Genomic DNA, 19,124 nt, shown 5'->3' with positions numbered 1-19,124 from the left:
GCTAGAGAATTGAGATTAGAAATTGAAGAATTGATAACTAACGACATTTTTTGAATTAATGGACGGAATGTTGGTAATATTTTTAACTGAAATTGGCAGTCAGTCGATATTACGCGTTCGTGGTGTATGCAGATAGTTTGGTGATTTTATAGTGGGACGTATATAACGGTTAAAATTTGCAATGTCTCATACATAACGGTTAAAACTTATAATGTCTTAATGCTTCGAATTGTGCCAATTTAAAAGTTTGACGGTTAATGTTATCGATTACGATGTAGCAATCGATTATTTATTTGTTTAATAAACAAGATTTTTGAATAAATCAAACTACCGTCAATAATAAAAATACAATTCAACATCTTTAAATTTAGACAAACTATTTTATAACTTAACCTCAAAATGGGTTTCTGAACAAAATCTTCGAAAAGTTAGCAGTATTTTTGTGAAAAAAAAAAATTTAAATTTAATTTTCTTAAAGAAAAAATGTCTAAAAGCAAATAAAACAAAGGCAGTGAATATGTCTAATCAAAGTGAATCACCATAAGCAGTTATGCGAATCCACTCATCGTAAATTAATTTTGCGCTGATAAAAGCCTTATCAATAAACTGTAGAAATTTTCGTAGGCTTACCACTTTTCACAAAGCTAATGTTTATATACTTTGTTTTGTGTGTACTCAAATGACTACATAACTCCATTTATCATTTAAGTCTTATGGTAAATACCCAACACCCACTTAAGGCAAATTGGAGACCACTATTGTACATGTTTGTTTTTGTATATGTCTGTGCATACATATACTTTAAATTTTTCCTTGAAACATTTTTGATTGGCGTAAACGAATATGAATAACAATTTCATTAGTAGCCCAAACGATTTCCAATACATGGATGGCACCGAGTCTGTAGAATTCAAACGAACTTTCGCACTCGATGGCATCGGCGAAGACGAGACCTTACGTTTGTATTTGCGTAAAGCGGGATTATCCGATGAGATTGAGTACTTGACCCCTGAGCAGCGACGCGCCTTCATATACGATATTATTAAGAGCAACAAAATGCCTGGATATTGGATGGTAATAATTAGAGATGTACTTTAATGATTAATAAGTAATTAGATGCGGATTTTTAGTATTCTTTTGAGTGAGATCCATTGATCTTTAGTTAAGTATTGGCTCTTGAACTGTTATCAACGCTTTATTGTTGGGACCAACATATTGTCGCTAGAGACTAAGAAAGGAATTGTGTGTAGTTGAGAAACGTTTATTTCGAATAAGATAATATATTTTTATGGGACGCTGCTTTTAATAATAATGCTGTTAAAGTATGAAAACAAAATCTTTGTTAATGTTAAAATTATTTTATCATTATATTGCCGTTAAAAGAATGTCTTCTTCTTGGTTGGCTCTCTAATCGATAAGGAGATTATTTCGTAGACTCCAATAAAGAGATAGTATATCTTCTGCTTTGCAATAAGTGGACCAGGGTTAGTCTCCTTTTTAAATTTCTGGACAAGCGCAAACTTCCTGAGATTTTCCATCAATACGATCCAATCGACTCGTAATCGGTGGGTTTTAAACTTATATATTAAATTTGTCAGCAAATTCCAAGTAATAGTTTTGGGATAGCACATTTTGTAGATTGAACAGGGTATGCGCAAATTATCTCGGTATTGTGTTTTAATAGATGATAATTTATAGTATGTATTATTTATAGTTTTATTGCTACCTGAAACTTCTCACAGTCGGAAGGAAATTCAATAATGATTTAGATATTAAATTACTAGTTTAGTTGATTGCAAAAGGTGGTTTTCTAATTTTCAGGACAACACTTACCGAATCGCTTGTACCCTTTCACGATACCCTTCCATCTTAAAATATGTATCGTTCTTTCCAATTATGATCTCTTCCTGTCTGTCAGTATATTGTTTTTACAGGATGTATTAGCCTTGCTAATACCTACCGTGGGATCAGCCTCCTAAATATCGCATACAAGGTTCTATCGAGCGTATTGTGTGAAAGACTAAAGCCCACCGCCAACAAACTGATTGGACCTTATCAGTGTGGCTTTAGACCTGGAAAATCGACAACTGACCAGATATTCACCATGCGCCAAATCTTGGAAAAGACCCGAGAAAAGAGGATCGACACACACCACCTTTTTGTCGATTTTAAAGCTGCTTTCGACAGCACGAAAAGGAGTTGCCTTTACGCCGCGATGTCTGAATTTGGTATCCCCGCAAAACTAATACGGCTGTGTAAATTGACGTTGAGCAACACCAAAAGCTCCGTCATGATTGGGAAGGACCTCTCCGAGCCGTTCGATACCAAACGAGGTTTCAGACAAGGTGACTCACTATCGTGCGACTTCTTTAACCTGATGCTGGAAAAAATTATAAGAGCTGCAGAGCTAAACCGAGAAGGTACAATCTTCTACAAGAGTGTACAGCTATTGATATCATCGGAAGCAACAACCGCGCCGTTTGTTCTGCTTTTTCCCGCATGGATAAGGAGGCGAAGCGAATGGGTCTGGAGGTGAATGAGGACAAGACGAAATATCTCCTGTCATCAAACAAACAGTCGGCGCATTCGCGTCTTGGCTCCCACGTCACTGTTGACAGTCATAACTTCGAGGTCGTAGATAATTTCGTATACCTGGGAACCAGCATCAACAACACGAACAATGTCAGCCTCGAAATCCAGCGCAGAATAACTCTTGCCAACAGGTGCTACTTTGGACTGAGTAGGCAATTGAACAGTAAAGTCCTCTCTCGACGAACCAAAATCAAGCTCTACAAGTCGCTTATCATTCCCGTCCTGCTTTACGGTGCAGAAGCTTGGACGATGTCAACATCAGATGAGACGACACTAGGAGTTTTCGAGAGGAAAATTTTGCGCAAGATTTATGGTCCTCAGAACATTGGCAACGGCGAATACCGCAGACGATGGAACGATGAGCTGTACGAGTTATACGACGACATTGACATAGTTCAGCGAATAAAAAGACAGCGGCTACGCTGGCTAGGTCATGTTGTCCGAATGGACGAAAACACTCCAGCCCTGAAAGTGTTCGATGCAGTACCCGCCGGAGGAAGCCGAGGAAGGGGAAGGCCTCCACTCCGTTGGAGGGACCAGGTGGAGAGCGACCTGGTTACACTTGGGATCTCCAACTGGCGCCGAACTGCGAAGGAGAGAGACAGGTGGCGCACTATCGTCGATTCGGCTATAACCGGCTAAACGGTTGCAACGCCAATCACAACAACAACAATTAGCCTTGCTAAAATTTTCAATGTGTTTCCACGCGCTCTTTGAATTCCAATAATGTCTTTGACAATGATACGGCGACTTTATCGATTCCAACGGAATAAGAAAATTAGTTCTTGAGACATGAGATTCATTTACTTCGTCTGAATTTACTTGCTTTGTCCTCGATTTGCTCTGAATGCTTCGTATCTTAACTCTATCCGGCTTTTTTTGAGGGATATAGTCAAGAGCTCGATATCTTCGAACTCTGGTCACAATACTTCATATCAGCAATAGTCTTCGTTCATTCGAGAAAGTTGGATGAGATCACTTTTTATTGTTCTATTTCTTTTTTGTTCATTTATGGAACAGTTTGCGGTTGGAAACTGAACTCTGGGACACAAACATATGTTAAGAGATTATGCGTTAACAGTACGAGAGAACTATAATTATAGCCAACTTTTTATTAATAATTATTCACTTTATGCTTCCATATCACAAACTGATAAATTTTTATTATGATTGTATATATCATTATGCATATCAGTGATTATCGGAAAAAGCTTCGAAATTATTCGGTAGTTACATATAATACATGGGTACATATGTACACACTTCAGATACTGTAAATAAATTATGTAAATATGCTGTGATAATTGCGGGCATAACACTTATTTGCGAGAGGTCATTGTAACTAAGTTATTATGTAATAGCGAAAGATTGGAAAGCTTCGTAAATATTCGAGCAAGGCCTTGCTTTTTAGAGAACGTCTGAAATATCCTTGTATTAACTTACCGATCCAAACGGTTAATAAAGTAATTTCTAAAGATTCTCATTTAAATTTTCAGCCATCCACTATGACCTCGCCATCACCATACAATTTACCAACAACCCCAACTACTACTCTTCGTTCACCACCACCACCGCCTTTACGGAATATCACCGCCGCGAGCAACAACAATGCGACTCCACCACCAACAACTCTTAACTACGCCACTATGAGCGCATCTTCTTCAAGCAACAGCTTAAAAAGCTTGGAAAAAAGTAGTCCTATTGTACCGCGTCGATTCGAACCAACACCACCCACACCGCCTTCACCCTCAACATTTGTGAGAAGCATGAAAGGTTCCAAGTACGAGATAAGCGGTCCGATAAACTTTCAACACGTATCTGGCGATATGACACGCGATCGGACGCGCAATGCATTCGATCTTACCATGACAATGAATGATAATGTATTGAGAAAGTATATGCTGGAACGTGGTATAACGGAAGAGGATTTGAAGGGCATGCGCAAACAGGATATCATAAAAAATATCGTGCAATCAAAGTTCAGTTGGATGGTAAGTATTTCAAAATTCAAAGTTTCTTTATTATAAAATGAATAAAAATATTTTTTCGTCTTTCCAGCCACCTAAGCGCATTGTTAATGGTACAGCAAGCCAAGCTTCTCCCAATATAAAGTACGCTACTGTGTCCACTGGCACTGAGTATATAGTAACCGGCTCGCCGAGGTTCTCCTCACGTCCGAGGAAGTCCATGCATGCGCCCCCTCCACCACCACCCCCACCAACATCCTCAGTTTTAACACATGCGCCAACAACTTACCAACAAGCAACGTCAGAAGTGGTGCCGCCATCTCCACCACCCCAAAATGCGAACACGCTGCCAAAATCTGCCGCAAATACGCTGTCCAGCTTAAACTTTTTAGCCGGACGTTTCGCCGATCCTTCAGATTTCCCATCGATCGAAGATATTTACAGCAACTCGACTGAAGTGGAAGCAAAATCGCGTCAGCCTGCCATGCAACCGAGGCAGACTTTAAGGCAACCACCACCACCTCCTCCAGCCGCTGTGAAACCGAAAACAATAACCGATGCACCACTGCAGCCGCCGCCACCAGCTCAAGTCACGGCAAACAAGCAAAAATCATCGGTTATTTATCATTCCAACCAGAGCTTATACAGCCTCGACGAATGGGAGACTGAGGAAACTGCTATTGAGAGAGAAATATATGAAAGAACGATTGCCGGTTGTAGAACGCCGCCGACATCTAAGGTGTCGATGGTGCCACCCATCGATAACACTTCTGTAAAACCAGTTTATAAACCAAAACTTAACACAACAAGCGCGGATGTTGGAGGAAATTCTGGTGTTAGTGGTAGAAAACAGTTTACTGGACCACCAACACCACCAAAACCAGTGCTGAAACCATTGTTTGGTGGAAGAGCTTCTACCGCAGTAAGACCTACGCCTCCGCCGCCTCCACCACCACTGACTCAACAAATAGCTGCGATGAGTGTCGCTGTACCACCACCACCACCAGCTCCTAATAGCGGCATACCAATGCCAGCGCCACCCCCTCCCGTCAGTGGGGCACCTATCCCACCGTTACTACCAGCCAGTTATGGCGTACCAATGCCACCGCCACTACCACCCAGTTATGTCGCACCGATGCCACCGCCACCACCTCCTGTTAATGGTGCACCTATGCCACCGCCACCACCTCCTGCTAGTGGTGCACCTATGCCACCTCCACCACCATCCTCACCAAACTCTGCAGCGAAAGGTAGCAGACAACCAACAGTTGCTACCTCTCGAACTAATGATAACGGCGATGCTCGTGGAGCTTTGTTAGACAGCATTCGGAAAGGTGTAGCATTGAAGGTATAACATGCCGTTATAAGCTATTTGAATTTCTTTATAAGATGTTACGTTTTTTGTGTCTTCCACAGAAAGTCGATCAGAAAGCAGCCACAATCAGCGGGGTGAAACCACGCGCCGAACGCAAGCCGCCAGCAAACGACTTCCTTTCCGAACTTAAAATGGGCATAACGCTGCGCCGCGTAAAGGACAGGGCAGATAACCCATATGCTGGCGAAGATCCAGATGAATCGCAGGCTTAAGAACAGACACAAATCAGAACCTATTCGCAGCTTTATTTCAATCAATATCTTTTAAGACAGAACTTATAAATACCAGTATATTCAAAATATGGGTTTATTTGATGAATAAATTATTAAAATTTATTTCTTTAAATATATAGAACACTTTTCTTTTAGTCCGAGAAACGGATTGAGCCTAGCACTAAATGTTATTACAACCATTTATCTAGACTTTCTTCCAGGCTTTTAGATAAACATAGTGGAAAATTTAAAGAAGGAATAATGAATAATGCCGTTATATAAATTAATCCTAACTACAAAATTTCGTCGAACTAAGAACAGTCGGATCTTATCAATTACAATATTGTACAATTTAAAGTACAAGAAATCAAAATAAGGTCTCCCTTAACTTTACGGTATCAATAGCACTCAGAAATAAATGATCTTCTATTAATTCCTTCATCTTATTCTTCCTAATAAGCCCTTGGATTGACGATTTTTAGAAAGGCGATCCCACTCTATAAATGCAGTATTCGTGCAAAGTTCAGATCCGATATCTTCACTAGCGCTTACTTTATATATTGTAAAGCAAACGATTCAGACCAACTTCAAAGCTCTGGTATACAAATGGGAAATTAGCTTGTTTGTGAACCGATTTTGCCTATTTTCACAATATATCTGGGGAACGCCATGAAAATTTAAAGTTAAAAGTTATTAATGTTGAAGGTATTTCCTATACAATGAAAAATATCAAAAATTAACAAAATGGAGTAGTTTTGAAAAAAGAGTAGGTTTTTAGATAAACAAGTAAGGAACGGTTAAGTGCGGTTGTGATCGAACATTTCATACTCTCGCAATTTACTTATTTCATTTTATTTATTTGATTACGACCTCTAGTTTTTGGTGTCCGTTGTCTTGCTCTCTTATTATGAAGGCGTTGGGAAAGCTCAGAGTTCGACGCCCTAGTGCGAGCTTGTATATTTCTAATATTTTGTTCTTCAAGGCGCTGCACACGCTCCGTACTCGACTCTCAAGCGCGTACTTGAAAGGTTTTGAAATTTTGTTCAGTAAGCAGCTGTGAACGCTTGTTACTCGACTCTCTGGCACGCGATTGCGATGCGAAGTGAAGGAATGACTTGCAAGACATTTTTCAGTTTCAGATTAAGATTCTCCAGCATGGAGTTTTTGATACCCTCACCTGGGAACTATTTCCAGAAAGTTGAAATTCTAGCAATAAATATAGCCTATGTTACTCGCGGTGAATGTAATTTTCCAATGGTGAAAGAATTTTTGAAATCGGCACAGTAGTTTTTGAGTTTATTCATTACAAACATACATATAAATCTTTCCTCTTTATAATAGCAGTATATGTAGATCAAGTCCATTGAAAGTTGGAAACCCTAATATTAGGTATATGGGAGCTAGATGAAGTTATAGCCCGATTTCACCCATTTTTGGCACGGAGGCATACTAATATAAGAAAAATATTCCCTCTGAATTTCTTCAAAATATCTGAAATACTACGCAAAGTTCTGTTCGATGTCTTCATTAGTGCTTACACTCATCTATACTAATATTATAAAGAGGAAATGTTTGTTTTTTTGTTTGTTTGTCTCGAATAGGCTCCGAAACTACTGAACCGATTTGAATTTAAGATCGCTTCAAAACCTTTATATAACTTTTTGAATTATTGGATTCTGACATTCCATTCAAAAGATATCACGAGTTAAACGCAAAAAAACGAGAACGGCCAAACCGATCTGGCTAATTTTAGTCTTGAAATATTCGTGGAAAGCCAGAAAAAGATTAGAAAGTGAGTATATATGGAAAAATTGCGAGGAAGATAATAATAAGAGAATTTTATTCGAGTTGAAAAGAAAAATATAAAAAGAGAAAACAAAATAATAATATTTTGAAGGTTATCATTGTTGCGTTGTTAAAATATTTTTGATATTGTTCAATTGTATAAGGTTGTGTCGATAGCCCAAAACAATTTGTAACAAATAAGGAAAGGCTAAGTTCGGGTCCAACCGAATATTTTATACTCTCGCAATTTATTGATGTAATTTTATTAAGATAACACACAATTTGATCTATATATTCGCCATAAAGTCCAATAGAAAATCATCATATATTGTATATGAGGGTTGATGTAATTCCAGAACCAATTTCACTCATTTTCACCACCAAGATTAACGGGAATAGGGGCAACTTGGCACCCGTTAGTAGGCAAACAAACGCACATTCGGCCTTGAAATTACTCCTAATTGCAAATGAATGAAACACCAGTCGGCAAAATCGCCAAAAATAGCGTTATAACGAAGATTTTCCAAATATTCAAGAAGTCGCTGGAGGTACTCCGCAATACTTTAAAAGATCTTGATTGTCGATAAACGTTTTTGGTGGAGCCAGGATTCTGTTAGCAGGTGATTTACGCCAGACTATTCCAATTATTCCTGGATCAACTGTTACTAACGGGCTAATCGCTTGGCTGAAATCAGTTAATTTGTGGCGACACATAAAGTATCGCCAATTAACAACTAACATATGAGTGTTTTTGCAACAATATCAAATTGCGATTGTAGAAGCAGTTGGAAATGGTAGGGTCGCAGTTGACATATCGATGGATTAATAGCATTTCCAACAGATTTCTGGCACTTCATTGACTCGAAAGAGAAGTTTTCCTGACATGAAAACTCAATATGATAACCATAAATGACTTATTGAATGACCTATATTGGTGGTAAAAAACAAGGATCTCTTTGATCTTAATGCGACAATTTAGAATTTCGGTCCAAGAGAGTTGACACAGCTACAAACCAGGATTACGTAGTCAATTATCCCAAACTATTTAAAATTGCCTGTACTCTCACCACTCACTTTGCAATTAAAAGTAGTGTGAGTTGTCTTCATACTACGTAACATAAATCAACCTCGAGTGTAAATATCGTCGCCGAAGCTAAGAATGGACCAACTTAATTTAATGTATACCTTAGCCACAAAAACGTGTGGCCGAACCCGATCCTGCGGTTGTGCGTAGGGTTTAGGACCCAACACATAAAAACGAAGTACCAATGAAATCGAAAGCCTCGGATGAGAAACCCCTATTTTGATGACGACCCCTGCAAACGTTTTAAGGATAATGATTTAAGGGCATGCACCTGGAATGTCCGGACCTTTAATTGGGAAGGTGCCTCTGCCCAGCTGGTTGATGTCCTCATACGACTAAATACTGACAGCACCGCCATCTAAGAAGTGCGATGGACGGGACATGGACGGAAGAAGGTGGGTCCTTGTGACATCTACTACAGCGGCGATATAAAGGAGCGCAAATTTGGTGTTGGATTTGTGGTGGGAGAGAGACTCCGTCGCTGAGTCTTGGCATTCACCCCGGTGGATGAACGTCTAGCCACAATCCGCATAAAAGCGAGGTTCTTCAACATATCGCTTATTTGCCTACGAGCGCTGCCCCCGCCACGATGTCAAAATCGTACTTGGCGATTTTGACGCCAGGGTGGGAAAAGAAGCTGTCTTTGGCACAACAGTCGGAAAATTCAGCCTCCATGACGAAACATCGCCAAACGGCCTGAGGCTGATCGACTTCGCTGGGGCCCGAAATATGGTCGTCTGTAGTACCAGATTCCAGCATAAGAAAATACACCAAGCTACTTGGCTGTCTCCTGATCGAAACACGCGTAACCAAATCGATCACGTTGTGATAGATGGAAGACATGTCTCCAGTGTTTTAGACGTGCGTACGCTCCGATGACCAAATATAGACTCGGACCATTATCTGGTTGCAGCGAAGATACGCACCCGCCTCTGTGCAGCAAAGAGCGCCCGTCAACAAACACAAGGAAGGTTCGACGTCGAAAAGCTGCAATCGCAACAGACAGCAACGAAATACTCTACTCGACTTGCACTCCTGCTCTCTGAGAGCACTCCTCAGCATCTTGGTATAAGGGAACTGTGGAATGGCATCTCAAACTCACTGCGTACCGCTGCAGCCGAAACAATTGGGTTTCGGCGACGACAAAAAACAAGCTGGTACGATGAGGAATGCCGTCTCGCAGCGGAGAGAAAACAGACTGCCTACCTCGCAACGTTGCAAACAATCACAACACGTGCGGGATGGGATAGATACCGAGAGCTGAAGAGGGAAGCGAGACGCATCTGTAGACAAAAAAAGAAAGAGGCCGAAATGCGTGAGTACGAAGAGCTTGAGAAGCTGGCAGACAGAGGTAATGCTCGAAAATTTTACGAAAAAATGAAGCCACTTAACGAAGGTTTCAAGACCGGAGCATCCTCATGTAGAGACCAAGATGGTAATTTGGTAACCGATGTCCAGGGCATACTGGGATTATGGAGGGAACACTTCTCCGACCTGCTGAATGGCAGTGAAAGTACAACACCAGGAGATGGTGAACCCGATTCCCCAATCGATGACGATGGAATAGATATTCTATTACCCGACCATGAAGAAATTCGAATAGCAATTACCCGCCTGATGAAGATTACCGGCTGAGCTATTCAAATACGGCGGCGAAGAACTGATAAGGTGTATGCATTAGCTTCTTTGCAAAATAGGGTCGGAAGAAAGCATGCCTGACGATTGGAATCTCAGTGTGCTCCGCCCAATCCATAAAAAGGGAGATCCCACAAACTGTGCCAATTACCGTGGGATAAGCCTCCTAAATATAGCCTATAAGGTTCTATCGAGCGTACTCTGTGAAAGACTAAAGCCCACCGTCAACAAACTGATTGGACCTTATCAGTGTGGCTTGAGACCTGGAAAATCCACCATGGACCAGATATTCACCATGCGCCAAATCTTGGAGAAGACCCGTTAAAATAGGATCAACACACACCACCTTTTTGTCGATTTTAAGCTGCTTTCGACAGCACGAAAAGGAGCTGCCTTTATGCCGCGATGTCTGAATTTGGTATCCCCGCAAAACTAATACGGCTGTGTAAGTTGACCTTGAGCAAGACCAAAAGCTCCGTCATAATTGGGAAGGACCTCTCCGAGCCGTTCGATACCAAGCGAGGTTTCAGACAAGGTGACTCACTATCGTGCGACTTCTTTAACTTGATGTTGGAAAAAATAATACGAGCTGCAGAGCTAAATAGAGAAGGTACAATCTTCTACAAGAGTGTACAGCTCCTGGCGTACGCCGATGATATTGATATCATCGGAAGCAACAACCGCGCCGTTTGTTCTGCTTTTTCCCGCATGGATAAGGAGGCGAGGCGAATGGGTCTGGAGGTGAATGAGGACAAGACGAAATATCTCCTGTCATCAAGCAAACAGTCGGCGCACTCGTGTCCCACGTCACTGTTGACAGTCATAACTTTGAAGTTGTAGATAATTTCCTATACCTTGGAACCAGTATCAACAACATCAACAATGTCAGCCTCGAAATCCAGCGCAGAATCACTCTTGCCAACAGGTGCTACTTTGGACTGAGTAGGCAATTGAACAGTAAAGTCCTCTCTCGACGAACCAAAATCAAACTCTACAAGTCGCTTATCATTCCCGTCCTGCTATATGGTGCAGAAGCTTGGACGATGTCAACATCAGATGGGACGACTCTACCCGCTGGAGGAAGCCGAGGAAGGGGAAGGCCTCCACTCCGTTGGAGGGACCAGGTGGAGAGCGACCTGGTTACATTTGGAATCTCCAACTGGCGCCGAACTGCGAAGGAAAGAGAAGAGTGGCGCGCTCTCCTCGATTTGGCTATAACCGGCTAAACGGTTGAACGCCAATAACATACATACATAAATATATTCAAGCGCTTAATTTCACGGAACTCTGGTCGAAACTCTTTATGTCGGTGGTAGTCTCCAGACTTTTTAGGCTCATTGATGTACAGAGATAACGTGAGGATGTCACATAAATTTGAACTGCTCGTTAAAAGCACTTAAAGCTTCAGTATTCAAGGGAGTAGTAGGATGTCAATATTATATACATACATATATGTATATTTTACCAACCAATGCAACTTATTATATAAACAAACTATATTATCCTTTTTGTTAATTTATGTAACAATTCGTGGTTGAACTCTGGGACACAAACATAAATACAGAAATTGGGTGTTAAAAGTGCGTGAGAAATTAACTTTCATTAATAGTTAATTTTATGCTTCCATATCACAAGCTGCAAATTTTTTATTATGATTGTTTATATCATAAAGCATATCAGTGATTATCGGAAAAGTTTTGAAATTATTCGGTAGTTACCTAAAATACATACGCGTATAGATATATACACACTTCATGTATATATTATCTCACGCAGATGTTATCAGAACATTGTTGTTTCCGGGCTTACCTACACCGTTTTAAGCACAATAATTCCCCGGAGTGCCCATCCTGCCCAGAAGTAATTGAAGATGCGGAGCATGTTTTCATTGAGTGCCCACGATTTAATCCACACGTTGATCTACTCGAGAATATCATACACCAGAGAATCCAACCAGAGACAGTTATAGAAATAATGTTGTCATCAAGAGCCTCTTGGAACGCTATCAGCACATTTGCAACAGAAGTCCTCAAAGACTTGCGTTCCATCGAAAGAAAAAAGGCAAATGACAAAAACTAGATGAAAGAAGTAATAACATCTTAGCTACCAGAAGGAAGAACAGTAGCTAAATCCTTCCCCCACGAAGTAATGCCTAACGGCGGATACCATGGGGAATCAGAGGATAGCGGAGTAGCATTAACACGTCACCTTAAGTTAATATTCGAGTCCAACATACCAGGTAAAACATCTAAGCCCGAGATTCGTAAACGAATTTCCTTCGCTATAAAAAAACACTTCATATATGGTAAACAAACTATGCAAATGTACTGTTAAAATCGGGTACAGAAACCATTACGGATCGTTGTACCTTGTTAGGTATTGTGTAATAGGGATAAGTTTCGAACAAATATGCGAAAAATACTTCTTTGAGACTTAACTTAACTGATTGAAGTATTTCACATCTCAAACTATTTATGATATTTTTGCTAGTTCTATTTGTTTAAAGTAAATGCAGTGATCTTTCTACTTTTTTCCCTTTATTGTTTTTGTAGCTTTATTTGCCACTTTAGCTTAAAAAAATAGACAATACTACTAAGAATACTACGATTCGAGAATATGGTTAGAATTTAAAGGTTATTGAGCTCTCGATCGCTCACTTAAAAGTCGTTGAGGTTTCCCCAAGTATGTTCTAAAGACATTTCATTTACATATTAAATTTTCAATCTTTTACAATGACCACACCATACAAATCGGAATCTACACCAAACACAACGCCTTCGCCCTCAACATTTATGACAATCATGAAATTTTCTAAACACGATATAATCGGTTCAATGAACTTTCAACATATTTCTAGCCGTATGACAGAAGATCGAATGTGCGACATGACAATGAATGATAAAGCAATAGAGGACTTGAAGGGAATGTCCAAAAAAGACAAAAAAAGGACTTGAAAAGAATGCTTGTGGCTTAAAGAAGACCATGCAATCAAAGTTCAGTTGGGTGGTGAGTTTTTAAAATCAAATGCAAATATTCGAATTTATGCTATTAGAAAATATTTTTTATATATTTCTAGTTACCTAAGAGTAATATTAATGACACTGAGCCATACTTCTACCACTATAAAGTACACTAGCGTCTCTTCTCGCATTGCCTCGCCTAATATAATCGACTCAACGCACACTGCGCCACAAACATTAGTAGCACTAGCAACTAAACTAGAAAGCCAAGACAAAGAGGAAAAAGCTGCTATTGAGAGAGAAATATATGAAAGAACGATTGCCTGCTGTGGATCTGTGCATCTAAGGCATTAATGCCTATTAGACGCGAACCTATCTCATCACCAAGAATCAATACTTATGTTAGTTGCTATTACGTTTTGTGTATAAGATGTTTTGTTATTGTTACTTACTTAACATTATCTTATATACCGCCTCAATCGGTCTTATCTGATTAACTAATACCTAATTATTGCTAAGAATACTGATTCCATGATTGTTCATGGAATTCTATTTACGATTGCATTACCCTGTTTGCTTTAAGCTTTAATGAGTTCTTGGAAGAAATGTCTGAAATTGGTCTTAACCAAATTAACTTGATTCCGAACAAATTCGGTAAATTCTTAGATTCGATATACATACGTTGATAATACTTCCATATTTTCTGTTGTCGAGTCTGATCCTTTAGCATTGTCAGAGGACTCTTATCATTCTGCTTCGGAAATATCAATAATATCCGAAGTACTTGCTTACAATAAATAGGACCTTTGTTCTCGGTTCAACTTTGCGAAAGCTAAATTTAAAAAGATTAATTTCGAACTTAGGCCACTTAAGCGGGGATCACTGTATTTCTAATATGTTTACAGAATTCTTTAAGTTCAATTATTGTTCAAACTCCCCTACGTAAGTATTTATACAGACTTTAGAAAAGCATTCGACAGAGCATACAAAAATTTGATCTTCTTGGTTTTCAACCAAGTTTTCTTGAATGTGTGTCTTCATATCTTAGAAATAGAAAACAACAAGTTATCTTTAATAATACTTTATCAGGTTCAATTAGTGTCCCTTCAGGCGCTCCACAATATAGGAACTACGGCTAAGCCAAGTTCCAGCAAAGCAACAACAACAACGGCAGCCGGAGCAAGGCCTACCAACCAGAGGCAGAAGGTAAAGGAAGAAGCCAAGTGTGTAGTTGCTGGTGTATCAACCAGAGAATGGCCTGCCTTTAAGGTGGAAGAGCCATCGAAAGCGAAGTATGCGGAAAGGAAACGCGCTGCATATATTTTACGAAGAGCGCACCTGTACCCACCAACAAAGGAGGAGCTCACAAAAGAGCTCCAGGAAACATTGGAGTGTACAAAAGCGGTGTTACCCAACTTTAGCTTGGAACCGACAGTAGGGGAAAACAAGGGGTGAGATGCCCAATAGATCCTTTGCGGATATGGCCCGGAACCGCATCATCATTGGTGTTCTGTATGAGGGAGACCACGAAGGCAGAATTCCCAGAACCCAATGGAAATGGCTACAGGCTGCGCTGGCTAACGTGGATCTGGAAGTGTTATTAAGCAATCCAGGATGCTGGATGGTACCAGGGCCAGATCAAGTTAGTAGCTTGTGATGACGAAAGATCGGTCCAGCTATATAAAGCCGCTATAGCGAAGGTGGGGGAGGTGTATCCCGGAGCCAAACTAGTAGCGGTTGACAAAAAAGACACTCCGCCCAGGCCAAGGGCAAGAGTTTGGATACCGGCTACACCATCCCAGCCGGAATAGATCATGCAGCTGATCAAAGCCTGCAACCCAAACCTACCAACGGAGGGTTGGAAATTTGTCAAATCGTTCGACGAAGCGACAACCGAATCGGGCGTGGAAACCAAAAGGGCCAGGTGAGTTGCTCTCTAATTATTTAGTAGGCACAAAACTCTTGTTGAGCAATAATGGCAGCACGCCAACCTTTATCATTAGAAACCAACGAGAAGTATTAGATATAACACTTGTGTCGGAAGAGTTGATAGATAGAGTAACATGATGGAGGGTTTTAGAAGAACACTCCTTTTCCGATCATCGGTATATTGATTTTGTACTGAGTGAAAAAGTAGATCGTGAAAACAAATACAGAAATCATAGGAAAACAAACTGGCTAGTGCACATGCAAGAACTAAGAAAGAATATTCCTACGATTCCTCCATTTCAACCTAAGTACAAGGAGGACATAGACACCTAAGTTGAAAGATTCACGGAATCTTATCAGCAAGTATTGGTATTGCCATGTCCTCTTACTCGCACTAAGCTAAGAATTAGGCCCCAATGGTCGTCCCCCGAGCTTAAGAAATCTCAGAAGAAGTGCAGGAAGCAATTCAATGTAGCAAAACTATCCCAAGCAGAGCAGGAATAGGACCGCTACTACAACCTTCTGAGGTCATACAAAAAGGAAATCAAGAAATCTAAACGAAATTCGTGGAAATCCTTCTGTGAAGAGATCGAGACGAGCAGAAGCATCTCGGTTAAGAATGTATGTATGTGATTGGCGTTGCAACCGTTTAGCCGGTTATAGCCGAATCGACGATAGTGCGCCACCTGTCTCTCTCCTTTGCAGTTCGGCGCCAGTTGGAGATCCCAAGTGTAACCAGGTCGCTCTCCACCTGGTCCCTCCAATGGAGTGGAGGCCTTCCCCTTCCTCGGCTTCCTCCGGCGGGTACTGCATCGAACACTTTCAGGGCTGGAGTGTTTTCGTCCATTCGGACAACATGACCTAGCCAGCGTAGCCGCTGTCTTTTTATTCGCTGAACTATGTCAATGTCGTCGTATAACTCGTACAGCTCATCGTTCCATCGTCTGCGGTATTCGCCGTTGCCAATGTTCTGAGGACCCTAAATCTTGCGCAAAATTTTCCTCTCGAAAACTCCTAGTGTCGTCTCATCTGATGTTGACATCGTCCAAGCTTCTGCACCGTAAAGCAGGGCGGGAATGATAAGTGACTTGTAGAGCTTGATTTTGGTTCGTCGAGAGAGGACTTTACTGTTCAATTGCCTACTCAGTCCAAAGTAGCACCTGTTGGCAAGAGTTATTCTGCGCTGGATTTCGAGGCTGACATTGTTCGTGTTGTTGATGCTGGTTCCCAGGTATACGAAATTATCTACGACCTCGAAGTTATGACTGTCAACAGTGACGTGGGCCAAGACGCCCACGCCAAGACGCGAATGCGCCGACTGTTTGTTTGATGACAGGAGATATTTCGTCTTGTCCTCATTCACCTCCAGACCCATTCGCTTTGCCTCCTTATCCATGCGGGAAAAAGCAGAACAAACGGCGCGGTTAAGAATAGTTATAGCAAAATCTGCACATAACATTGGGTACCTTCAGAAGCCGGACCAGAGCTGGACGGAATCACTAGACACTGAAACTGAGCCAGAACCTAATATTGCCGACTTAATATCAGAAGATAAGATAAGATGGGCAGTTAATAGTTTCAAGCCTTTTAAATCACCGGGACCTGACGGCATATTCCCGGCTCAACTACAAAAATCGCTAAGTTACGTAACGGGTTGGTTAGTAACCATTCTCGAAGGGACTCTCCGATTGAACTTTACTCCTTCACTATGAAGAAAAGTGTAGGTATGTATATTAACCTAAAGCGGGCAAAAGCTCGCACAGCAGTCCAAAGGACTTTAGACCAGTCAGTCTTTCCTCATTTCTACTGAAAACGTTGGGAAGACTAATAGAAATTAACATAAGAAGCAGACTACCTCCAGAAAGGTTAACAGTTTCGCAACACGCGTACTCCAAAGGAAAATCCACGGAAACATCCAGCCTAAGGCCTTTATCAGCGCGCTTAACGATCTGCATGTGTCGGAATCACTCACGAAGCTTATACAACAGATACTTCTATGCAGGTTCATAACTTCAACGCTGGGGGTTTCAACAATGTGCAGATCTGCCCGTAGGGGCACACCTCAAGGAGGCGTGCTATCCCCCCTTCTGTGGATCTTAACAATGAACAGTATGTTGTTACATCTAGAGAAAGGGGGAGTACATGTTGTGGCTTACGCTGATGATGTGGCGGTTTCAATTAGGGGAAAATTCCCAAGTATCCTCGCGGACCTTATGCAAACAAGGTTAAATGAGTTAAATCGATGGGCTAAATCCTGAGACAGTGCTGTTTACTAGGAAACACAAGATTCCAGAGTTCACACCACGATTTTTCGCAATCCTATAGAAATGAATCTAAAGTCTGAACTACATATATCATTCCCCTCTAGAGAGGAGTGGGATATGGGAAAAGTGGACAAAGATTCAGTGATAAGTATCTACACGGACGGGTCAAGACTAGACAAACGAGTTGGAGGTGGGGTAGTCTCAGAAAAACTAGATACCAGAATCGCCTTCCGGCTACCAGATCATTGCAGTGTGTTCCAAGCAGAAATCACTGCAATTAAAGAAAGCCTTCTCGTTCTGTCAAAAAGAGTGTTAGCCACCAGACAAATATTCATATTCTCGGACAGTCAAGCGGCTTTAAAATCATTAAAGTCTCATAGAATATCTTCTAAGATAGTAAAAGAATGCTTGGATTTATTATAGTCAATGACGTCATATTTTACGATACACCTGCAATGGGTCCCAGGACATAGTGACATCCCTGGGAACTGTGTGCCAGATGAACTAGCCAGATTGGGCACCATACTGCAGTTGAAGGCCGATAAAGAGGCAATATATATACCTCTGGCAACCTGCAAATACTTAATCGATAAACATGCAGTAGATACGGTGGAATCAAGTAACAAGTAACAAGTGGAAACAAGTAACGACTTGCTCCGTAAGCAGACAAACGTGGTCAGAGTTGTCACTGTATGATTGGGAGACACGCCAGCAGACTGGGGCTACGTTTCAATGACTACTGCAGGAGCTGCCAAGATGAAGATGAAGAAACGATTACACACCTTCTCTGTGGAAGCATGGCTCTGTACAGAAAAAGAATCGCAACTATTGGACGCGGTTTTCTCGAGGATGTGGGCGAAGTTGCTCATGTCAAATTGGGTGAGCTTTTTCACTTTATGTGCCTCCCAAAGGACTAGGTGCGTCGTTTGACAGCCACTTAACCTAAACTAACCAAACCATTCCACCGAATATGTCATGATTTTAATTCACATTCCAGCCAATCTTTAGCATCAAAAACACTATTTTGTCATCACTTAACCCTTTAAGTAACATTCTGAAATTGTTAACCTTTTTTTGTAAATTTTAAATCTTAGCTATTGAAATTTTTCTTTCTGTAGCTGAGCAGTTTGAGATTTTGACGCTTAAAAATCTCTTGCCTTTCTTGACTCGGCAAATTCCACTCGTTTGTGGATTGTTGGGCGGGAGGAGGGTAATCGTTTGGGGTATAATTTAAATAAACGATCTTCGATGTTTTCCTTGAATTGTTTTTGAATAAACCCTTGGATTAGAAAAACCATTTTACTTCCGTTCAGGATAATGC

At 40.9% G+C, this 19,124-nt stretch overlaps 1 protein-coding gene across 4 annotated transcripts; it reads left to right on the top strand.

Annotated features, from left to right (window-relative positions):
• The first annotated feature begins 69 nt into the window (after window positions 1–69).
• On the top strand, window positions 70–6,253 carry LOC105209842 (uncharacterized). 4 transcript variants are annotated; one of them, XM_054235211.1, is made up of 5 exons: window positions 70–716; window positions 867–1,074; window positions 4,089–4,583; window positions 4,651–5,907; window positions 5,976–6,253. In XM_054235211.1, the coding sequence occupies exons 2-5, from the start codon at window positions 886–888 to the stop codon at window positions 6,144–6,146; spliced, it is 2,112 nt and encodes a 703-aa protein (XP_054091186.1). In that variant the 5' UTR covers window positions 70–716; window positions 867–885; the 3' UTR covers window positions 6,147–6,253. The 4 variants fall into 4 exon arrangements, with proteins under 4 accessions (XP_054091186.1, XP_054091185.1, XP_054091184.1 ...); XM_054235210.1 differs by having other exon boundaries at window positions 864–1,074; XM_054235212.1 differs by having other exon boundaries at window positions 97–198.
• The last annotated feature ends 12,871 nt before the right edge of the window (window positions 6,254–19,124 follow it).

The sequence above is a fragment of the Zeugodacus cucurbitae genome, chromosome 6, assembly GCF_028554725.1.
Source record: "Zeugodacus cucurbitae isolate PBARC_wt_2022May chromosome 6, idZeuCucr1.2, whole genome shotgun sequence".
In the NCBI taxonomy this organism is placed as follows: Eukaryota; Metazoa; Arthropoda; class Insecta; order Diptera; family Tephritidae; genus Zeugodacus; species Zeugodacus cucurbitae.
The sequence above is the reverse complement of the archived record's forward strand: the minus strand, read 5'-3'. Positions and strand labels throughout refer to the sequence as shown.

What these genes read in the sequence shown, in the direction of transcription:
- LOC105209842 (XM_054235209.1), top strand. Translation starts at nt 844, where the DNA reads ATGAATAACAATTTCATTAGTAGCCCAAACGATTTCCAATACATGGAT. An exon ending in AATCAAAGTTCAGTTGGATG is followed by an intron (nt 4,584 to 4,650) that starts GTAAGTATTTCA and finishes TCGTCTTTCCAG; the next exon opens with CCACCTAAGCGCATTGTTAA. An exon ending in GGAAAGGTGTAGCATTGAAG is followed by an intron (nt 5,908 to 5,975) that starts GTATAACATGCC and finishes TGTCTTCCACAG; the next exon opens with AAAGTCGATCAGAAAGCAGC.